The sequence below is a fragment of the Molossus molossus genome, unplaced genomic scaffold, assembly GCF_014108415.1.
Source record: "Molossus molossus isolate mMolMol1 unplaced genomic scaffold, mMolMol1.p scaffold_m16_p_35, whole genome shotgun sequence".
Taxonomy (NCBI): Eukaryota; Metazoa; Chordata; class Mammalia; order Chiroptera; family Molossidae; genus Molossus; species Molossus molossus.
The window spans coordinates 299118-320728 of record NW_023425372.1 but is presented as its reverse complement, the minus strand read 5'-3'; the positions used below and the strand labels follow the sequence as shown (position 1 = coordinate 320728).

The following is a 21611-nucleotide window of genomic DNA, read 5'->3' as shown; positions in this document are numbered from 1 at the left end:
TCGGAAAATGTGGGTCTGTGTCTGGACACCCTTGGGCTGAGGCTGCCCGTTCGTGGAGGGGCTGGGGTTTCTGAGGCAGGGGTGTGGCGTGGGGGCCCCAGCGGACCACTCGGGCCCTGGACTGTCCCCCTACTCTCTGGGCATGTTTTGGTACCTGGGGGGGGGCATGGAGGTCAAAACAAAGGGCCTGGGCAGCCGGACAGTGAGGTCCTCAACTTGAGGCCCGTGGCCTGAGCACGGAGGGGGTCAGACTGAGGTCCTGGGCTAGGTGCTAACGGAGGCCCTGATCCCCAAGGGGCACTGAGGATGCCCCCATCTCTGCCCCTCTGAGAGCCGAGCGTCGTTTCCTTCTCCTCCCAGACCCTCAAACCCCCACCTGCCAGCCCTGAGTGTGGTGACCTGGACCCATGCCTGCAGGGCCCCTCGTCTGCGAGGCTACTTGGTGCCCTCTGCGTGCCCAGGGCCGAGCATCTCCCAGGGTCCTTGGGGGAGACTGTACTCCCAAGTCCTGCAGTGGGAATGTCAAAGACACTCTGGGAAACAGGGCGCCTGGTGGCTCATGAACAGAAAGGTCCCAAGGTAGCCCTGCAGACCCATCCGTCGGCTGCACGGTGGACAGAGAATCCGTGGCTCGTCCACATGGGCTGCTGGCCAGCTGTCAGACGCGGTCCTCTGCACAGCTCGGACGGCCACGCGTGGTTTGGGGACGGAGACCTGGGAGTGCAGGTGGCCCGCCCCGCAGCGTCCCTTCTGGCACGAGTCCGGAAGCTGGGACCCAGCCGGGGGAAACGCTGCTGGGAACCTGTGAGCACAACACCAGCCGCAGCGGCAGGTGGGCCCACCCTCGACGTCTGAAGCACATTCCAGAGCCACTGGAGGAATCAGAGATGAACCGCTGCGCGGGAGCGGGCCTCCGGGGTGCCTGGCAAAGACAGGCTCGGAGGCCTGCTCAGCCTCCACCCCTGTGCCCTCCAGTCCCACTGACCAAGGACTTGCCATCTACTGGGGTGTCCTGCCAAGGAGAGCAGCCGTGACCACTCCTGGGGTGCAGCTGGGAGGACTTGGGGCTCTTGTTCGGGGAACCTTAGTGCCACCTCCCTCAAGCTGCCCCAGAGGCCTCCAACCTTCCTCAAACCTCTGGCCCCTGACCCCGGAACCTCTGGTTGCAAAGGGGAGGAAACCGTCGCCCTTTGGTCAGCAGGGGCTCGCTGGGCTCCCACAGTGAGAAACAATCCCCCACACCTCTGATGCGGGGACCGTGGCCTCCAAGTGGGCCCTGAGGGAGGTGGTGGGGAAGGGCTTCCTCCCCAAGCCTGCCTCCAGCCCAGCGACGCCATGTGTGTCCCAGACGGATGCGTGGAGGCAGGGTGGTCGCCTCGCTGCTCTACACACCCTTGTGCACGCCTGGTTCTGCCGACAACCCCGACTTCCTCGTCTCCAGGCCTCCTCACCCAGCATGTCCCCACCTGGCCCCTCACGGGGCCCTGTGGGACCTTCGAGCCGTGAACACAGGTTACCGCTGCAAGCAGGAATACACGATGTAAAAATAGCCGCTGGGGAAGAGAGATGAGCAGACGCTCCCTGGCTGTCACGGAACCTCGCTCACCGCCCACCGCCCACCGCCAACGACACGACCGTAGGCTTTCCCCAGGGGCCGCAGGAAGGAAGCCTGGGGCACCGAGAGTTTCTGACGTCACCCTTGGCTTTTACAGGCTTTGCTTACGTCCCTGTGGTCACAGAATACGGTGCTTCAGGTAAAGGCTGTGGTGGGCCCCACCCCAGTGCACTTTTTTATTTTTCCATTTTTTGCTCAGACAGAGCGGGAGGGGGAGAGAGAGAAACATCCACGTGAAAGGGACACATCGAGTGGCTGCCACCCGCACAACCCAACCAGGGCCGGGGCCAAACTGCAACCGAGGTACATGCCCTTAGCAGGAACCGAACCCGGGTCTCTGGACCGCAGGCCGACGCTCTAACTGCTGAGCCAAACCGGCCAGGGCTCTTTTTTTTTTTCTTTTTTCTTTTGATTGATTTTTAGAGAGAGATGGAGAGAGAGAAACATCGATGAGAGAGAACATCGATTGGCTGCCTCCTGCACGCCCCCCACTAGGGATCGGGCCCACAACCTGGGCCTGTGCCCTGAACGGGAATCGAACCGGCGACCTCTTGGTGCAGGGTCAACGCCCAACCCCTGAGCCGCGCCGGCTGGGCATCCAGTGGACTTTTCTTTCTCTGCAGATCCCGGCTCAGCTCAGCTGCCTCCCTGCCCCCTCCCCCATGAGCCAGTCCCAGAAGGCTCTTACTGTCCCTGCTCCGGAAGGACCAAGTGTCACAGCACACGGCCAGACAAGCACCCTGCGGGGGACACGTGTGTTCATTTCCTTGGGCCGGTCTACGGGGTGATTCCCAGGACTGAGCGATGCTGCCGGCGCAGGCCCGACCTCTCATGCCTTCAAAATGAGCAGCGGCAGGTCCAGAGCGGCCCAAGTTGCCACCCAGAGCACCAGTACCTGGCGCCCAGGTGTGGCCAGAAGGCCTCCCGTTCTGTCCTAGCTCTCGGACCCGCGTCTCCACTAGGAGCTGAACAGAGATCTCGGGGCCCTCTGGCCCCGCGGGCCTCACTTTATCCTCTGAGTCTCCGGCCGCTAGCTGGGAGCCAGAGTCGCCCTGGAGAGCCCTCTCTGAGGAGGCTGGTGAGGCTGCTGAGAGTTGAGTCACAAACTGCTAATTCCTATCATTTCCCTCAGACAAGGAACCGCTGCCCCATGCAGCTCTCAGAGGGGCTTGAACCAGGTCTCCTGGGTCTGCCCGAGTCACAGCTGGCACCTCCAGCCTGTCCCAAGACCCCACCGCCCAACCCCCAGCATTCCCAGCAGTCTTCACCAGCTTCCCTGTGCCGAGCCTCAGCGAGAGGGCTGGGAAATAGGGCTGCGCAATCTAGGCGGGCTTCCTGGAGGAGGAAGGCCCCAGAACCCTTCAGTGCCACAGCGGGGAACTGAGGCTGAGACACAAGGGACCATTTCAAGGTGACTTGGAGGCTGTTCTCTGTGACCCCAGGGCCACTTCAGGGGCCGGCCTTCCACAGCCTCCAAGATGACCAGGTTTGTCCAGGGAGGTGTGGGTCAGAGCTGAGTCGTAACCAGACAGGCCTCCCCGGTCCAGGCTTCAGGGGTCTGGAGCTTCAATCAGTGGCCTGGTGTCTCCACTCCCCCCACCCCCCAGTCCCAAGGAGCTCCTTCAGTGGGGAGGGGTGGGGGGTTGCCCTGGGGGCTCTAAGCCATAGCGAGGTGACTGCGGGCTGCAGCCCAGGGGGGTGTGTGGGGCATCCCAGGCTGCTGGAGCCCCACCAGGCCTGGTCGGCCAAGTCAGGGGGGAAGGCTCGTCCTAATTCCCAGAACATGTGTGTGGGGTACTCATCCGGATCTCTGCACGGGGATACTGAGTTCATTGCTGTCTCGTACTGTGGCCACGCCCATGGCAGGTGTGAGGGGGGTGTCTGGGACTTTACGAAGGACAAGGACGTCACCCCACTCCCTCTGGGGATCCAAGGAGAGCTCTCAAAGCCTGTGCCTGCCTCTCTGCCCAGGAAGCTGGGGGGGGGGGGGAGGGCTCAGCCAGGAGCCCAGTGGTGCAGTGAGGGAGGAGCTCCTTGCAGTCTGCAAGGGGGGCCCTCTGGAGCCCACCTGTGGGCACTGCCCATCTGAGATGACTCAGGGCCCAATCTGCCGCCTGCATCTGGAGCCCACCGCTGCTGCCCTCCTGCCCACACCCCCTCTCCTCAGACCTGGTGGCCACAGGTTTTGCATAGATAACATTGTAGATCTCTGCTCTGCCCACAGTGGGACCTGGCTGGGGATGTCCGGGTGGGAATTCCGGGGCCAAAGGGCAGGAACACTTAGGAACCCCCAAGGTCACCCCACGTGCGCCTCAAGGCTTCGATCAACTCTGAGTCAGGTGCTGTGCACGCCTGGACAGGGGTAGCCCGGGCTCCTCTGAGTTTTTCACAAGCAGACTTTATTTTTAGAGTAGTTTTAGGCTCACAGGAGAACTGAGGAGCAGGTCCAGAGACGGCCGCACCCCGCGCAGCCCACCCCGCGCGGACGCACCCACAGCAGGTGCATCAGCGCAGCCGAGACCCTGCACTGGCGCGTCATCAGCACCCGGCTCAGCGGGGTCCCGGGCGCGCTGCATCCGGCTCGCAGCGTGAGGACTGCGGGGCGCGGTCCCCCCCTCCCCCGCCCCCCCCGGGGGCCCCACTGCCCGGCCCCTCAGTCCCGAGCTGGTGGCTGGTGCTTCGGGTCCGCGCTGGTGGTCGGACGTCTCTCCGCCCTGGGGCGTGGCGGCGGGGGCGCAGGGCGGGGTCTGGCGTGTCGGTGGGGGCGGGACGACGCCTCAAAGTCCCGGTGCTGGCGGGGGTGACGGGTGCCATGGGAGCTGGGGTCCGGCGGGCCGCCCTGTGGGGCGTCGTGCTGCTCCTCCCGCTCGGCCTGGGCCGGTGCTCCCCGGGGGGCCCGAGCTGCGCCCCCGGCCGCCGGCTGCTCGGGACCGGGACGGACGCGCGCTGCTGCGGCTCCTGCGCCCCCGGTAAGGCGCGGGCGGGCGGGCGGGGCGGAGGGGGCGACCCGGCTCCGGCGGGGCAGACGGTCCAGGTCGCGCCGAGGCCCCAGCGCAGCCCCGGGACCTGGGAGCGCGCTCAGAGACCCGGGCCGGGGCGAGGCGTGCGGAAGCCTTTTCCAAGACACGTCGGGGGTCCCGCTTCCCAGCCAGCGGGAAATGAGCCCTTGGTCAGCCGCCAGGCCACTTCCCGCCCCTTTTCGGCCTCAGCGGCTCTTTCCACACACACCCCCGTCCCTGACCTGAGGCTGTGGGTGAGGGCAGGTGGAATGTGCCTGCCCGGGGACAAATATCAGAGGGAAAACACCCCGGAGTGTCACCCTGAGGGGTCCTGGGGCTTGGGGTGTGCGCGGGGGACAGGCAGGCTGCCTCAGGGGGGCCAGCGGGGAGGCAGTGCAGGGAGGGGAGGCCCCCAGGCTGCTCTGTTGTCCAACGGGGCCGTCTGAGCCACAGCCCTGCAGGGTGGGAGCCGTCTCAGGGCAGTGGGTGGACATAGCAGGCCGCATGGGTGGAGGAGTTGGGTGTTCAGGAGGGAGGGACACAGCTGCGTAAACAGGGGTCCTGGCTCCTCCAGAGGTGCCCTCGGCCCCCCGGTGATGTCAGGGTGGGCGGTGGGCTGCCCTGGAGGCCCCGGAGGTGGGAGCCCTTTGAAGGAGGGCTCAGGGCAGCACTGAGGGCGAGTGTGTCCCCTGCTACGCAGAGGCCTGTCCTGTAGGAGCCTGCGAGTGTGTCCAGCCTGAGTTCCACTGTGGGAACCCGGAGTGCACCACCTGCCAGCACTACCCCTGCCCGCCCGGCCAGGGGGTGAAGGCCCACGGTAAGGCCCTGCCGGCTGCAGCCAGAGCCGCCCAGCGCCCACGGGCACACCTGTGCCGAGTGGCGTTGAGTGGAAGGAAACTCCCATAGACATGTCCTCAGGCAGGTGGCGCCACGTCCTGTGCTGTTGGGGTCCCAGCCCACTCGGTGCACTTCGGCGAGCCCTTCCTGCTCCTAGCTGGGTCCCTCCATCCAGAAGGAGGCGCTCATCAGGGCTGGTCATGGGGGACAGTGGGGTGTGCAGGAGGTGTCCACGGGCTGTGGGTGCTCGGGCTCTGGCTTCGACCACACGCAGGTCCTGCACCCACCCCGACTATCTGCCTGGGGACCGTCCTGCCCCTGAGCCCCATCTGGGGGTCAACCCCTTTTCTGGAAGGAACAGCTTACATCCTACTGGGGCTTGTTTACCTCACGGGAGGGGCTGGGGGAGTGCGGAGAGAGGGGAGTCCTGCCTGGTTGGACAGTGCGAGTCCAGGGTCCGCTGGGGGACACCAGCCTCAGCCCCTCTCCAGGACCCTCCCTGGCCTCCTGCCCTGCAGCCGCGGGACCAAGCCTAAGGCTTACGTGACCTGGCTCCAGCTGTCCTCTGCTTCCACCTGCTCCCCACCCCTCTGGTCCCACCTCACCCTGCTCAAGGAACCCCACCCAGGCCAGGGTCACGGCCTCTGGTCCCCCAAAGCTGCCTCTACCACAGATGCCTGGCCTGGATCTGGTGCACGCTGGCACAGCAGGAACTGGAGACCTCTGTCACAGGGGCTGGGGGGGGGGGGGTCCACACCCACCCAGCAGCCCTGCAGCCTGTCTGCCTGTCTTTCCATTCGTCCGTCTCCAGGGAAACTCCTGTTCGGCTTCGAGTGTGTCGACTGTGCCGCAGGGACCTTCTCCGGGAACAGAGAGGGCCGCTGCAAGCCTTGGACAGAGTGAGTCCTGGTGGGCCTTCGGGCAGCTCGCAGGGAGGGGCCCCAACAGCTGGGAGGGCGGCCGCGTGGAGGGGCTGCTGGCGGCCGCGGGCTGATGGAGGGCTCTGTGTCATGCGCCCCAGGTGCTCCCAGCCCGGGCTGCGCTCCGTGTTCCCCGGGAACAGGACGCATGATGCAGTGTGCAGCCTGGTGCTGCCGTCCACTGAGATGCACTGCTCGCTGCCCATCCTGCTCCTCATCGTGGCCGCCTGCATCCTGGCCCTGAGCGTGGTCCACCTCGGCCTGCACATCTGGCAGCTGAGAAGGCAGCGAGTGTGGTCCCCAGGTCAGTGGTGCCCTGGGGTGGGGAGGCGGGCCCCTGGACTGCCCGCTGACCGGAGCCCCTCTGCAGAGACCCAGCTGCTTCTGGAGGCGCCGCCGCCAGCCGAGGACGCCTGCAGCTGCCAGTTCCCTGAGGAGGAGCGGGGGGAGCAGCTGTCCGAAGACAAGAGCCAGCTGGGGGACCTGTGAGTGTGAGGCCTGGCCACCTTCCGGCACAGCGGACCCTACGCCAGACCCTCCCAGGACCTCGCCCACAGCTGGCCCTTGGGAGCAAGGGCTCTGTGCCTTACTGAGGGGCCCTGATCTGGCCCGGCCCTGCTCCCCTCGAGGGCGGAAGTGGGTGGGGATGGTGACAGCCACGAGTCCCCCAGACCAGGCAGAAGACGTAGCAGCTGTGGCTGGACTGTGGGAAGACACAGACACGGCCACGGCGGCCTCCCCACCTTGCCAACTCTGCTGGGGTGGGGTCTGTGGGCCCCCAGCTACCAGACAGGAGGCTCTACCCAGCCCAGGACCTGGATGCAGGTGGTGCTCAATAAACGTGTCAGTGACCCGAGTGGATGTGTGCTGGGGGGCAGGGACAGGGACGGGGGGCATGCGCTGCAGGGCCTCCCCCTGTGCCCACAGTCCCTCCCAGACTAGGTGTGGTTGGGTTGAGAGCAGAAGTGAAACCATGTTGGGGCAGGGACCAGTCCCATCCTCGGCAGCCTGCCAGCGCACCAGGACAGCTGGGTCCAGAGCCTGTGTCATCTGGGCCCAAAGTCAAGGGTGAGGTGTCTCTGCACTCGGCACTTCCTGGTGGGCGGTGGGCAGTCTCAGCCTGGCGGGCTTCGGGCCCCGGCCCTCTCCCCAGGTCCTGCTGCTGGCCTCCACCAACTCACCGACCTGTCTCCCTCGGAGCGTGCTTCTGGGGTTCCTCCCAGTGGGGGCGAGAGCACCCTCCCCGCCTCCGGGCAGGTCTGATAAGGACTTGTTGGCACGGTCGTCCGGGGTGTGGCAGGGAGGCCAGTGGAGACCCGTCTCAGAGCAGCGCCTCCAGGCGCTCGCATACCTGGCCACCTGCCTGCAGCCTAAATGCACCTACTTGCTTCAGCGGCCCCTGCCCGCCCCTCCACGCATGCTGCAAGTAGAGCCCTCTTGACTCATTCGCTCTCACCCACCCCGTCCCCACGGACAGTGGGCCAGGTGGGTACTGCTCACAGCAGGTAGGCAGAGGAGAGAGGAACTCTGGGTGTGTCCCACCCAGGGCATCGCCCCACCCTGGCATAGCCCAGCTCATTTTACCCCAGAGAGGAGGGTGTGGAGAGCTTCATGACTTCACTCACTTGGGAAATACTTATCCTTGGGCCCTGTTCTGTGCCCACTGGATCCCCGGCCCTGGGCACATCCACGGAGCCCACGTCCCTGGTGAGTGTCCAGGTGAATTAGCTAAGAAATAAGGACATGCAGGTGGGCTGGCTGGGCATCTGGGAGACATGTCCCGGGAGAGCCCACGGAGCGGGAGCGGCTTAGACCTGCCTGCCACGCTCCTGATGCGCCTGTCTCCGGGCGGGTCTCCCGTCCTGCCAGCCTTCGCCCCCTTCCGGAAGCTTGAGGCTTGCTCTTGTCACCGGGGTCACTTGACTGCTCCACCCCCACAGACAGGCACCCGGTGCTCACGGCTGTCTCAGACCCTCCCTAGGTGCCTGCTGCGGCTGCTCCGGGGACCCTCACTCAGCCCTCCTGGGAGGGGTTGGAAGTCAGGTCATCTGAGGACTTTCCATAGAAGTCACTGTGACTTGCCCACACCACGGTCATGAGGGGCCTCTGGGTGGGCGGTAGGACTGACTCAGCGCGGAAACTCCTCCTGAGCCGCCTGCGTAGGAGGAGGCACCAGTACCCGGAAGCCAGCAGCCCATGCACCGCCTTGGGGGATTCCAGGGCACCAAGGCCCTTGGAGGGGTGGGAGGGGTCAGTCCCAGGAAGCTGGGGCTTCGGGAGGGCTTGGGGAGTGTCCCTCCACCCCAGGTCCCCCCACCTCCATCTGCCCTCCCTCCAGCTCATGTCTCTGCTCAGGTCTCCTCTGAGCTGCCAGGATCCCATGATTGGCAAGCTTGGCCTGGCTCTGCTGTGCCCCAACTCAAACTCTGCGGTGACAAGGGGCTGTGCACGGTGCTGAGGCTGGGGGTCCGGTGGAGACGGGGCTGTGGGTGTTCGGAGGCAGCCCAGGAGTTTGGGGAGGGGAGGCCTGAGCAGCTCAAGGTTCAGAGGCGGGAAACGTGGACAGGTAGTGGGGGGCAGTGCCCAGGGCAGGGTGCCGAGGACACTGGGGTGCTGGCTGTGGGGAAAGGCAGGTGGGGGACTGGTGCTGAGAGAAGGCGCTGAGAGGCCCCCTCCCCCTCCCCCTCAGCCCAGCCTCCTCAGAGGCTGGTAACCTGGTCTGATTTCCGGGACTATGGAGCCCAAGAACCCCCAAGCTGAAGCTATACACCCTGAGAACCCCTACCCACTGGAGAAGCTCTCCAGATGTTCCGGAAAACCACAGCCCCTCCCCTGGGGTTGGAGTTCAGCCTCAGATAAGGATCCAGAGGCCATCTGTTCTCAGAAGTGCTTCCGGCCACAGCAGCTCCTCACCCAGCACCCCCTTCCCCGCCTGGAGAAGGCCCCTGCCCTGTCCACTGCTGAGGTTGGCACTCAGCCAGCGTGGGAACCCCGCAGAGACCCCCGGTGGGGGCGGGGAGGAGGTCCATCCTAGACAAAACTGGGCACCAACACCTCCTGGTTCCAGGACAGTGCAGGGGGCTCTGCAGGTCCCTGGTGCCGCCAGGTGTCCTGAGGTGTGCCTGCCCCAGAGTCGAGGGCAACCTGACCCCTGAACTTTCTGCAGATGAAAGGTATTGCCTGAGTTTTCCGCCCACCAGCAGGACCCCTGGAGAGGACAGGGAGAGGGCGGAGGAAGAGAGAAAGGGAGTGTGTGGGGCAACAGGGGGAGGGGAAGAGTGGGCCCACGACAGCTTTCAGTGGCTTGCACTTGGCCGAGTGCAGTGCCTAGCGTCCCTGTGCTGGGCACTGGGCACCACCCCTCCCCCGCCACAGCAGGGGTCTCAGCGCCTCCGCTGTGGTTGCCACCCACCCTGTTTGAGTATTGGGAGGGCACCTCCTATCTGCAGGTGCCCATGTGCCCCATGTGCCCACAGCTCCTCAGACCCCATCTCCTGCCTGCCTTTCCCTGGGTCCTTAAGGTCCTGAATGTGGGCTGGTGGGGCCGGGGGTGTGGCATCACCTTTGGGGGTGAACCAACCGCAGTGGCTCTCAGGAATCCTCATTGGACATTCGGGCCCTCAAGGGTCCTAGGGACCTAGGAGCTGCAGGTGGCCCAGGCCTTTGGGGGAGCCCTGGGATAGGGGTGCTGTCAGGATAGGGCAGGCTGCTCTGCCAATGTGCACTTCTTGTCACATCACAGGTCCCCGTAGGTCATTGCACACACTCAGGGTCCAGGGTTGGCAGAGGCGGCAGGGACAGCATCTCCCTGAGGACTCCGGCCACCCACGGGGCCCACAGCCACGGGGCAGCTCCCTGACGGAGTCCGAATGTGCCGGGACAGCGCTGATGCCACCACGGGCCACGCCGACAACCGTGTGGGCAGAGGACCCGAAGGCAGGGACTCGCAGGGTGGGTGAATGTAAGGGAGGGGTGCTGACATCTGTGAGCTGAGACAGGGGGTGCAGAGGCCCCGCGGGCAGATCGAGAGGGGGCCCCGAGGTAGCACAGCCGTGCAGCAGCCTGGATGCCACAGGGAACATGGCCGGGACCCCAAGGCCCAGGTGTGGGTTTTACAAAGACCGTGCACTCAGCTCGCCCAGGAGGCCCCCTTTCCGATGGAGGCCGGTCTCCACCCACCCCAGCCTCGGGCACAGAGCAGGCAGCCCCCCAGCATGGCCCTTCATGGAGAGAACACCAGGCTGGAGGCTCCTGGCAGCAGCGACAAGTGCGTGCCTCTTGCCTGGGCGCCCCACACTCCAGGAGCAGAAGGGCGATGAGGGTGCTGGGGGTGCAGGCGCTGGGCGGGCTGAGGGATTGCACAGGTTGGACCCTGGCTCTGGCCCCTGCCCCGCCCCCGCCCCGGCTGCAACCTGTCTGAGCCCCAGTTCCCGCCTTCCTCGCCCCGGCTCCAGTGGGACGTGGTGCACAGCGCCCTCTGGCGGTGCTGTAGCGGTTGCGTCCCTCGGAATCCAGCTGCCTTCCCCATGGAGTCGGGGGGGGGGGGGGGGGGTGGCCCCAGCCAGAGCTCCGTGACAGAGCGCACAGGGGGTCCCGCAGCGCCCCCTGCCTAGGCCACTGATGTCTGGGTCGGATTCGAGGTCAGAAGGGTGGGTGGGTCAGGAGCATTTGCCACTTGGCTGACCACTGGGAGAGGTGAGCAGGGCAGGTGAGGGAGCACAGGAGGAGGGGGTGCAAACTGGGGTGGGCCTAAGGCCGGCTGTCTGGACCCTGGGGCTGGACTGGGGTGGGTACAGAGTGGCTGGGAGTGGGGGGTGCAGAGGTGGGGAGGGGATTATAGCTGGTCTGGACACTTAGGGGCAGGGTGCTTGGACACATCAGAGGTCCTGAATCACCCCGAAACCTTGGGGCTGGGCCCATGGAAACGCCCAGGCCCCACAGGGATGCAAGGGTGGGCCCACTGTTGGCCAGCGTGTCCTTCAGGGCAGGGTCCTGCCTTGGCTGGGTGTCCTCCGGGCCCTGCCTGCTTGGAAGTCAGGGCTGCTGGGGGGCAGGAAGTGCAGGGCCCTGGGGTTCCAAGGCCCAGGCAGAAACCGTGTCTGGGGCTGAGATGAGGAAGAGAGTTGGGGGGAAGGCCTGGCAGGGGGTCTGAGGAACAATCTGGGTTAAGGGGGCCGTCCTTTGGGGATCCAGGAGGGCACCAGACACCTTTCCTGGGGATCACAGAGCCAAACTGTGGGTTCTGCGTCGGGTCCTGGACACAGGGTGATGGGAGGGAGCCCCGGGGCGGGCGGGGGCCCACGATGGAGGCAGCCCCGGGATGAGCAGAGCAGGGGCTGTGGGGGCTCATCTCCCCGTCCTGCAGGACAGGCCACCCCATCCCTCCACCTGTGCCTCCCGAGGGCGGGTCCCAGCCGGGAGGAGGGCGGTGGCCGAGCGAAAGGCGCAGACCCAGGGGACGTCCAGACAGCAGGACCCTGACCCGTTGGCGTTTGTAACAAAGTAGCCTTTATAGGTCTGAGAGGGCGCGGGCGGCGCTAGGAGCCGCGGTGGTCCTCGGGCCTGCGCTCCTCGTGGTGCTCCTCGGCCGGGTCCTTGGGGTCCGCTCGCGGCCGCTCGGTGTTCCGGGGGCGAACCTGCGCGGAGCGGGGCTCCCCTGGCCTGCGCGCGCCCGGCCTGTCCGCCGCGCGGGCCAGGGGCGCCGGGGACGCAGGCGCGGCCTGGCAGGGTCGGGGCGCCAGGCGGGGGCCGCTTGGGGAGCCCACCAGGCGCGGCCAGACATCCGTCTCCCCGTTGTGTAAGAGCACGAAGCGGCGCTGCGACAGCAGAGGCACCATCCTCTGGCCGCACAGGCTCTTCTGGAAGGTCTCCAGCGCCAGGTCTGGGGGAAGCAGCGGCAAGCGGGGGTGGAGAGCATCGTCGGGGGTGTGTGTGTGTGTGGGTGGGGGTGCGTGCGGAGCCCAGTCTCTCCAACATCATGTTTGCAGGGCCGGGGACAGAGGAGGTGAGGGAGTGGTGGGGGGTGGGGCCCAGGTCCGGTGGGGTGTGGGTGGGCACTGTGGGGAGGTTGGGGCCCCATTCTTTTTCTGTGGGGCCTGGGTTGATACCCTGGTGCTTGGGATGTTGAGGGTCGGTCTGTGGGCATCTGAACTAGGGGAGAAGAAGGGGCGCTCATGCACGTCAGGGCAGGCAGCAGAGGGGCGTGGACAGTCCAGGGACCTGTGGGAGACTCACCCAGGGTCTCCATGACGACGCCAGGAATCACCTCCTTCAGGACCTCACAGTTGGTGTGCAGCGCAGGATTGGAGTTCATCTCTAGCAGCCACACCTGGGCCCAACATTGGTCAGTGTCCTTCCCCACCTACTACTTGGCCAGCAGGAGGCGGAGGCTCTGCTCCGTTAAGCCAGGTGACCCTGGGCAGGTGGCTGCTTTCTCTGCCTCACTCCCCACATTTGCCCAAGGGTCTGAGGTCTGGCCTTGGAGGCTGCCCCAGCTGCAGGACGGGCAAAGCCTGATTGGACACAACACCCCCAGGGCTTGGGGAGGTCTGGCTGCCTGGGTGGTCACGGTCGCCCCTGCCTCCTCCACCTGCCTACAGGCCCCGCCCCCTGGGACGCCTCAACACCTTGAAGTTGTCGTCGATCAAGAAGTCACAGCCAATGAGGTCGAAGTAGCCCAGTTTGCACTCCAGCTTGGACTTGACAGCCAGGAAGCAGTGGACCATGATCTGCTGCATCTGCGCCTGTCGGAGGGGCAGGGAGGGAGGGGCTGGCTCTGTACCTCCCGGGCCCAACAGCCACAGCCACACCGCTCCCCTCAGGCTCACCTGCGCCTCCCCTACAGTCCCGCCTGTGTCCTCACGCACAGCCACACCTGTGTCCTCACGCACAGCCACACCTGTGTCCGCACCTGCACAGCCACACCTGTGTCCTCACGCACAGCCACACCTGTGTCCTCACGCACAGCCACACCTGTGTCCTCACGCACAGCCACACCTGTGTCCGCACCTGCACAGCCACACCTGCCCACATTTTCACTCTCGGAGTGTGAAGCAGGTGTACGGCCCCTCTCCTTTCACTGGACACGCACGTGGGGCTCGGGCTGTGGGGCAGGTGCGGGCACAGAGTGCAGAGGACCTGTGAGGTGCTGCCGTGCACAGAGCACGCGTAGCGTTGAGGCAGACCACACACCTGGCCCGCGCATTGTCACGCACTTTGCGCAGGAAGGAACACATGCTGGCGGGGAGATGGAGTTGGCGTGGGGATGAGGCTTGGGGGTGGCTTTTGTGATGTAAGGAGGGGTCTGGTCTGGGTGGGCCTCACTGAGGAGAGAGTGAGCAAGGCCTGCAGACTGGAAGGAGGTGCGGGGAGGTGGGCACCGGTCAGCGGTGCCTGAGCTGCTGGAGGAGCAGAGACGCTGCGGTGGCTGCAGGGGGCAGGGGGGGCAGGGGGCCAGGACGAGGATGCTGCCGGCCACACGGTGGGGCGTGGGGCGGGGGAGGACCCTGCCTTTCACCGAGATCAGAGCGGTTGGAGAGTGGGCACAGGGGGCACACGTGACCCATGCCCTAGCAGGCTCAGAGACCGGAGGGGCTGGAAAGCCGTCGCCACAGTCCAGGTGAAACGGTGGTGGCTGGGGCAGCTAGCGGCGGGGGGATGGGCTCTGAATATATTCTGGGGCGGAGCCCAGCCAAGTGGTGGATGGAAAGAGGAATGAGGTTTATCCGAGGTGTTTGGTCTGGGATCGGGAAGGACAGAGCTCCCGTCAACCAAGAAGGGGCAGGAGGACCACGGAGTCTGAGCGGCCTCCGGGCTGCAGCTGGGGCGTTGACAGCCATGGGCTGTAAGGCTCAAGTTCAGGAGCGAGGTCAGGGCCGGGTGTTGAAATATGGACTCTTAAGCACGGAGATGGGATTTGAAGCCAGGGGACTTTGACCACCAGCGGGTGTGGTCAGAGAGCAGAGCAGCGAGGCCCTGGGCCTCCAGGGAGCAGAGGCTGGGAGATGAGGGCCGGCACAGGGGCCGGGGAGGCGGGGACAGGCCCTGGGAGCCACGGGAAGAGCAAAGGGCGCGAGCAGCTCTGTCCAGAGTGGCTGGCAGGTCAAGCATGAAGAGGGCTGGGAACTGACCCCTGGGTTTGGCAGTGTGAAGGGCACTGTGGCCTTGAGTGTTTCAGGGGCAGGGAGAGGCGGCCCCCCCAGTGACAAGGCCAGAGGAAGGACGTCTGCAAACAGGCCACTCAAAAAGCGGGCAAACCGGTCAGAATAAACCTCAGAGCTCTGGAAATCAATGAGGCTTGCGGCACCTTGAGAAGTGCTTATTCAAGAAAAACCTCGAGCCCTGGCTGGTTTGGCTCCGTGGTTAGAGCATCGGTCTGGTGCCGAGGCGGGAGCTCAGTTGTGGTTAGGGCATGTACCTGGGTTGCAGGTTCGATCCCCAGCCCTTGTCGGGGGTCATGCGGGAGGCAACCGATCAATGTATCTCTCTCACATCAATGTTTCTCTCTATCCCTCTCCCTCCTTCCCTTCCACTCTGTCTATAAAAATCAATGGAAAAATATCCTTGGGTGAGGATTAACAACAACAACAAAATTCTTGCATCCTGGTAAGAACAGGGAGCTTGGTGGCATTTGAAGTTGCCCCGGTCAGTTTTGTCCCCCACTGCCCCCTCAGGGCCGCCTGGAAGACAGCAGGACCAGGCCTGGCTTGCAGAGAGTTGTAGTTATTTGCGGTGCCCTGTCTGGGGCCCCCCTGGAGAACCTCACTTGAAAAGGATGATGGAAAACTGTGAGAACGATGTCTTACCCAATGGAGGATACCAGGGAAGAGGTATACATTATAAAAGGGAGCAAGAAGAAATTCTGGAGTTGGGAAGTGTAATGATGGAAGTGTAATGACACGATCCAGCGTGAGGGACGGAGAGAGGAAGGAAGGAAGGAAGGAAGGAAGGAAGGAAGGAAGGAAGGAAGGGAGGAAGGAAGGAAGGAAGGAAGGAAGGAAGGACAAACAAAGCCGCAGGGACCCGAGGGCACCACCAGGCAGACCAGCAAGCACAGTGGGCATCCCAGACGGAGAGGAAGAGGCAGGGAGGATATCTGAGGTCATGATGACAGAAAAGTTGCCAAGTGTGATGGAAAACAATCCACGCGTCCAAGAACGTCAGTGAGCTCCAAAGAGGATGAACTCAAATAGGATGAGGTCCACCCCAGCACAGGCAAGACGAGACTGTTCACGTCCGCAGAGAAGGGACTCGTGCCTGGCTGGTTTGGCTCAGCAGTTAGAGCATCCGCCCACGGACCGGAGGAGAGAAGGGACTCCTTCCGGGGCAGCCTCAGGGACATGATCAGACACCACAGGGTCCATGCCCGGTGGTGTGGCTCACCGGTGGAGCATTGACCCAGCACCAAGACACCACAGGGTCCTGAAGGCAGCATCTGGCACATTTGGGTGGAAAGAACAGACCTGTCAGCCGAGAATTCCACATCCAGCAAAACCACCCTTCAAAAACGAAGGGGAAATGAAGACCTTTCCAGATTTAAAAATAAATAAGTAAATAAGTCATCACTAGAACTGGCCCACAGATTTTCAGGCTGAAATAAAAGGTCACTAGAAAATAACTCGAATTCACGTGAAAAATAAAGAGCACCGGAAGGATAATCACATTGTTAAGTATGTGACAGTATGGGTTGGCCGGTGCGACTCAGCAGCTGGAGCGTCAGCCTGCAGACCCAAGAGTCTCAGGTTCGATTCCCTGCCAAGGGCATGAACCTTGGTTGCAGGTTCAACCCCCAGCCCCAGTCAGGGTCATGGGGGAGGCAACCAGCCTGTGTGTCTCTCTCACATCGATGTTTCTCTCTCTCTCTCTCTCTCTCTCTCTCCCTCACTCTATCTGAAGAGAAATGAAAAACTATCCTCGGGTGAGGATTAAAAAAAAAAAACACAGCCCTGGCCGGTTTGGCTCAGCGGTTAGAGCGTCGGCCTGCGGTCCGGAGAGACCCGGGTTCGGTTCCCGCTAAGGGCACGTACTTTGGTTGCAGTTTGTCCCCGGCCCTGATTGGTCGTGAGGGTGGCAGCCACTCGATGTGTCCCTTCACGTCGATGTTTCTCTCTCTCTCTCTCTCCCTTCCTCTCTCTCCCTCCCCCTCTATCTGTACAAAAAATGGAAAAATATCCTCGGGTGAGGATAAAAAAAAAAAAAAAAACACAAACAGCATAAAGAGAGGTTGGAGCTGTGTAGGAACCATTTTTTATACTGTTGAAATTAATTTGGTATTAACCCAAACGAAATTGCTATACATTGAGATGTTAATAGACATCCCCAGGACAACAGCTAAGAAAAGAACTAAAAACTATAGAGGAAAAGAAATGACTGTAGCCCTGGCTGGTTTGGCTCAGCGGTTAGAGCGTTGGTCTGCAGTCCAGAGAGACCCGGGTTTGGTTCCCACTAAGGGCATGTACCTCGGTTGCAGTTTGTCCCCGGCCCTGGTTGGGTCATGTGGGTGGCAGCCACTCGATGTGTCCCTTTCATGTCAATGTTTCTCTCTCTTTCTCTCTCTCTCCCCCCGCCCCCCACTTTGCCTGAAACAAAAATGCGAAAATGTCCTAGGGTGAGGATTAAATAAGAAAAAGGAGCCCTGGCCGGTTTGGCTCAGCGGTTAAATTATCGGCCTGCGGTCCGGAGAGACCCGGGTTCGGTTCCCGCTAAGGGCACGTACCTCGGTTGCAGTTTGTCCGCGGCCCTGGTTGGGTCGTGCGGGTGGCAGCCACTCGATGTGTCCCTTTCACATCGATGTTTCTCTCTCTCTCTCTTCCCCTCTCTCCCTCCTGCTCTGTCTGAATAAAAAATGGAAAAATGTCCTCAGATGAGGATAAAAAAAAAAATATTTAAAAAAAAGAAAAAAAGAAAAAGGAAATGACTGTACAAAGGCAGCATTACAAAGTGCATTTCTATGTAACACAAGAGGAGGCGGTGACAGGAGAACTGACGGGCAAACGAGACAAATAGCAGGAAGCAGGTGGAAATCCCGCCCTATCAGCAGTTACGTCCGATGCAAGTCAAACTTTCCAGATAAAAGACGGAGCCTGGCCAAGCGCAGGAAAGCCCCTTGAGGCACCGTGCGACTTCAGCTTCCGAGACACAGACAGGTTGAAGGTAAGAAGGTGGGAAAAGGTATCGTCAGCAAACAGCAGCCAGAGGAGAGCTGGAATGGCTGTACTAGCATCAGCGAGAACAGATGTTACGACAAAAACGGAGGATATTCAAAAGTGCCTTCTACAGTGATGAGTCAAGATGGAGTAATTATAAACATATAGGCACCTACCAAAAGAGCCTCTGACTACGTTCAATAAAAACCAACAGAGCTGCAGGGAGACACAGACAATGCAACAATAATAGTTGGAGACTCCAACACCCACTTCCCACGATGGATAGACATATAGACAGATCAGGCAGCACATAGCAGACTTGAACAAAACTATAATTTATTTTTCTTTATTGATTTTTTGGAGAGGGAGGGAGAGGGAGGGAGAGAAACATCAATGAGAGAGAACATCGGCTGGCTGCCTCCTGCACGCCCCCCACTGGGGATTGCTCCCACAACCTGGGCATGTGCCCTGACCGGGAATCAAACCAGCGACCTCTTGGTGCTGGGTCGACGCTCAACCCCTGAGCCACCCCGGCCGGGCTTGAACGGAACCATAAATCAGCGAGACCTGACAGCGGACACACATTCTTCTCAAGGGCACAGGGAACATTCCCCAGGGCAGACATTTTTTAGGACACAAGTTTCAGGAATGTCTTTGAAGGGCTGGAATCATGCAGACTGTTCTCGGACCACAGTGGACTGAGAGTAGACGTGCGTGAGAAGGAAAGTTGGGAGCTTCACAAATATGTGGCGATAGAAGAACGTGCTGTGAAGCCACAAACAAAAGCAGCAGAATCTCACCGCAGCGGCAGCGAGAGCCGGGCCCAGAGGGCGTCTGTGGCCAAAACACCAACGTTCCGCGGAAGAAAGGCCTCAGATGGGGAACTAAGCCTCAACCCTGAGAAACTAGAAAATGAAGGGAAAAGCCAAAGCAGGTAGACTGGAGTGGACGCCTGTGGAGTGGAGCAGAGGAGACACGAGAGAGAAGTAAACAAAACCCAAAGCTGGCTCATCGAGAAGATCAACAAAATGGACAAACTCCTGCCTAGATGGACCGAGGAAAAAAGAAAAGAGAAATGACTAAAATCAAGAAAGGAAGACCTTACACAGAGGTGAACATGAGTATAACAAAGGTTATAACTGTTCATAAAACAATTGTATTTTATTTTATTTTTTATTGATATTTAGAGAGAGAGGAAGGGAGAGGGAGAGAGATGGAAACATCAAAGAGAGAGAACACTGATTGGCCGCCTCCTCCATGGCCCCCGCTGGGTATCGGGCCCACAACCTGGGCCTGTGTCCTGACCGGGAATCGAACCGGTAACCTCTTGGTGCATGGGTCGGTGCTCAACCACTGAGCCACACCGGCTGGGCAGAACAATTGTATTTTATTTATTTTATTTATTTATTTTTTAATCCTCACCCGAGGACATTCTCCCATTTTTGTTCAGACAGAGTGGGAGGGAGAGAGAGGAAGACAGGGAGAGAGAAACATTGACGTGAAAGGGACACATCGAGTGGCTGCCTCCTGCACAACCCCAACTGGGGCCGGGGACAAACTGCAACCGAGGTATGTGCCCCCAGCGGGAACCGAACCCGGGTCTCTCTGGACTGTGGGCCGAGGCTCTAACTGCTGAACCAAACCGACCAGGGCAGAACAATTGTATTTTAAGCAAATTAGATAACTCAGAAAAAATGGACAATTCCTAGAAAGACAAACTAGTAAACCTGAGCCAAGAAGAAACAGAAAATCTGAATATAACCTAAAACAAGTAAAGGTTGAGTTATAAATAAATAAACAAACAAACCTTCTCAATAGAAAAGTCCAGAACAGGTGGCCTCGCTGGTGAAGTCTTCCCAAAACTTAAAGAATGAATACAAGACTTTCACAAACTCTTCAAAAATAGAAGAGGAGGAAACACATCCAAAACGTAAACACACAAGAAAAGAATGCTCTTGACCCATATTGCTTATGCGTGTAGACGCAAAAAGTACTCTGTGAAGTCCCAATCCAACTCCTGCAGCAAATGTGCAGGATAATTACTGTACATCTGGCGAGATTTGTCCCAGAAATGCAGGGGCGGTTCAGCACCTGCAAACCAAGCAATGGGATCCTGGCTCAAGGACGGACACACTCCCCCAAGAGGCAGAAAGAAACCCAGCAATGTGTCAAGAACAGTCCCTTTGACCGTGGTGCTGGGACATAGGATGTCCACCAGCAAAAGAATGAGGTTGGATCCCTACCTCACAACCTATACAAATAATGACTCAAAATGGTAAGAGCTAAACTAAAAAATGTTTAAAAGAAAACATATGTCTGCACCTTTCCAATCTTGGATTTGGCGATGGATTCTTAGCTAGGACCTCAAAAGCATGAATAACCAGAGAAAAGACGGGTAAACTGGACTTCATCAAAATCTAAAACTTTTATTCAAAAAAGGACCTCATTAAGAAAGTGAGAAAAGAACTCAGAACAGGAGAAACTGTCTGCGGGTCACATGACAAGGGTCTAGCATCCAGAACACATAAAGAGCTATAACAGGAAGGACAGAGGCTCCGAGTAGGACGTTTTCTAAAGCAGATACACCGATAGCCAATAAACACAGGAAGAGACACCCAACATCATTATCGTTAGCGAGATGCAAATTAAACCCACAATAAGATGCCACTTCACAGCCAACTTTTCCTTAAAAAAGTAAAAAAATAGAACTTTCCCTTAAAAAAATAAAAAATAGAATGTGCTGGCGAAGATGTGGAGAAACCGGAACCTTCACACACGGCTGGTGGGAATGTGAAACACTGTAAACGGGAGAGAGACGGGGACACCTCCAGGTGCCAGCGTCCACCGTTACCCATGGAGACACACTCTGTAGTACAGACACACCCTGTGTCCACATTGTCCATATACCTCGTGCCCAGTCCAGTCCTGAGGGAAACACTGCCCCCACCCCATGTACCCTAAGGGGTCTTGACCCTTGCCCTTCCCCCCAGATGGAGGTTGGGTGAGGAGCTCACGGTGAAGGTAGTGAAGACCCAGTCTCTGGGGAGGCCCTTGGTCTGCCTGAAGTTGTCGTTGATGTAGCGGTTGAGGTGCTCCATGCTCCACACTGTGTCCTCCTTCAGGAGCACATATAGGGGGCTCTTCTTCTGCATGAACTACGGGCAGGTGATGTGACCCCTGGAGACATCGCCCCAGAGCACCGAGAAGCCGTGCCTGCCCTCTGGACATCCTGCAGCAGCCCTGCTGCCAACCCTCCTCCACACCTTCTTCCATGGAGACCTCCTCAGCTTCCAAGTCCCCCTGATCCTCAGGGGATCCTGCCTACGCTCCTCCCAGCACGAACCTTCCACCAAGACCTCTGGCCCACAGGTTATCTCCACTGAGGTCCCCACAGAGACCCCCCGGCTCCTCCCCCTCCCCACACCTCATCCTCACTCAGAGGGAACCACTTCACCAGGATGCCCTGCAGTGGCTGAAGGTGCGAGGCAATGCCAACTGCAGGCAGGGGCAGCCCAGGCCACCTCCGGGGCTGGACCACCTCTGGGTCTGAGCCATGTCTGCAGCTGGGCTCTCCTCGATGTTCCTGAGCAGTGAGCTCATCCCAAAGCTGCAGGGAGGGTCCTCACCTGGTTGGTCAGGTGGCCACTGAGGTCTTCGGAACAGGGGTCGTACAGGTTGAGGGTGAGGCGAGCGTAGCCGTGGCCAAAGAAGATCATGTACGGCATGGTGCAGGCGATGAGCAGGTAGGAACGCACGTCAAACTTCTTCCCCTCCAGCAGCAGAGGATTGCTGATGTACCTGGGTGGGCGCAGGAGGGCTGAGCACACCGCCAGCCTGGCCTGTGTGTGTCCCTTTGCCCCGACCCAGCCTGGACCAGTTCCTCAGTACCCCCACCACCTGCGGACTCCCTCCCCTGGCCGAGTGCATGTCGGTTGGGGGCACATTTCTGAGCCTGAACAGTACAGAGGATCCCTGGGTCTCAGCCCGTTGGAGGCCGAGGTGCTCAGGCTGCAGCTCTCACTGGGCGCCTGGCGGGTGTAAGCAGATGAGGCCCCGGGCAGGGAGGACTGCCTGGAGGAGGGGGGGGGATGCTGAC

At 60.9% G+C, this 21611-nt stretch overlaps 2 protein-coding genes across 2 annotated transcripts in view; one reads left to right on the top strand and one right to left on the bottom strand.

Annotated features, from left to right (window-relative positions):
* The first annotated feature begins 4427 nt into the window (after nt 1-4427).
* TNFRSF18 (TNF receptor superfamily member 18) lies at nt 4428-6966 on the top strand. The gene is made up of 5 exons (XM_036281419.1): nt 4428-4584; nt 5315-5431; nt 6263-6350; nt 6473-6675; nt 6742-6966. The coding sequence occupies exons 1-5, from the start codon at nt 4428-4430 to the stop codon at nt 6858-6860; spliced, it is 684 nt and encodes a 227-aa protein (XP_036137312.1). The 3' UTR covers nt 6861-6966.
* Nucleotides 6967-11908: 4942 nt separating this feature from the next.
* Nucleotides 11909-21611, bottom strand: part of TTLL10 (tubulin tyrosine ligase like 10) — a 54244-nt gene continuing 44541 nt past the window's right edge. Inside the window, exons 14-18 of the mRNA XM_036281418.1 lie at nt 21142-21313; nt 20530-20670; nt 12998-13114; nt 12606-12699; nt 11909-12252 (exon numbers count right to left, since the gene is read on the bottom strand). Coding sequence (XP_036137311.1) covers nt 11909-12252; nt 12606-12699; nt 12998-13114; nt 20530-20670; nt 21142-21313 — 868 coding nt within the window. The remainder of the gene's footprint in view (nt 12253-12605; nt 12700-12997; nt 13115-20529; nt 20671-21141; nt 21314-21611) is intronic.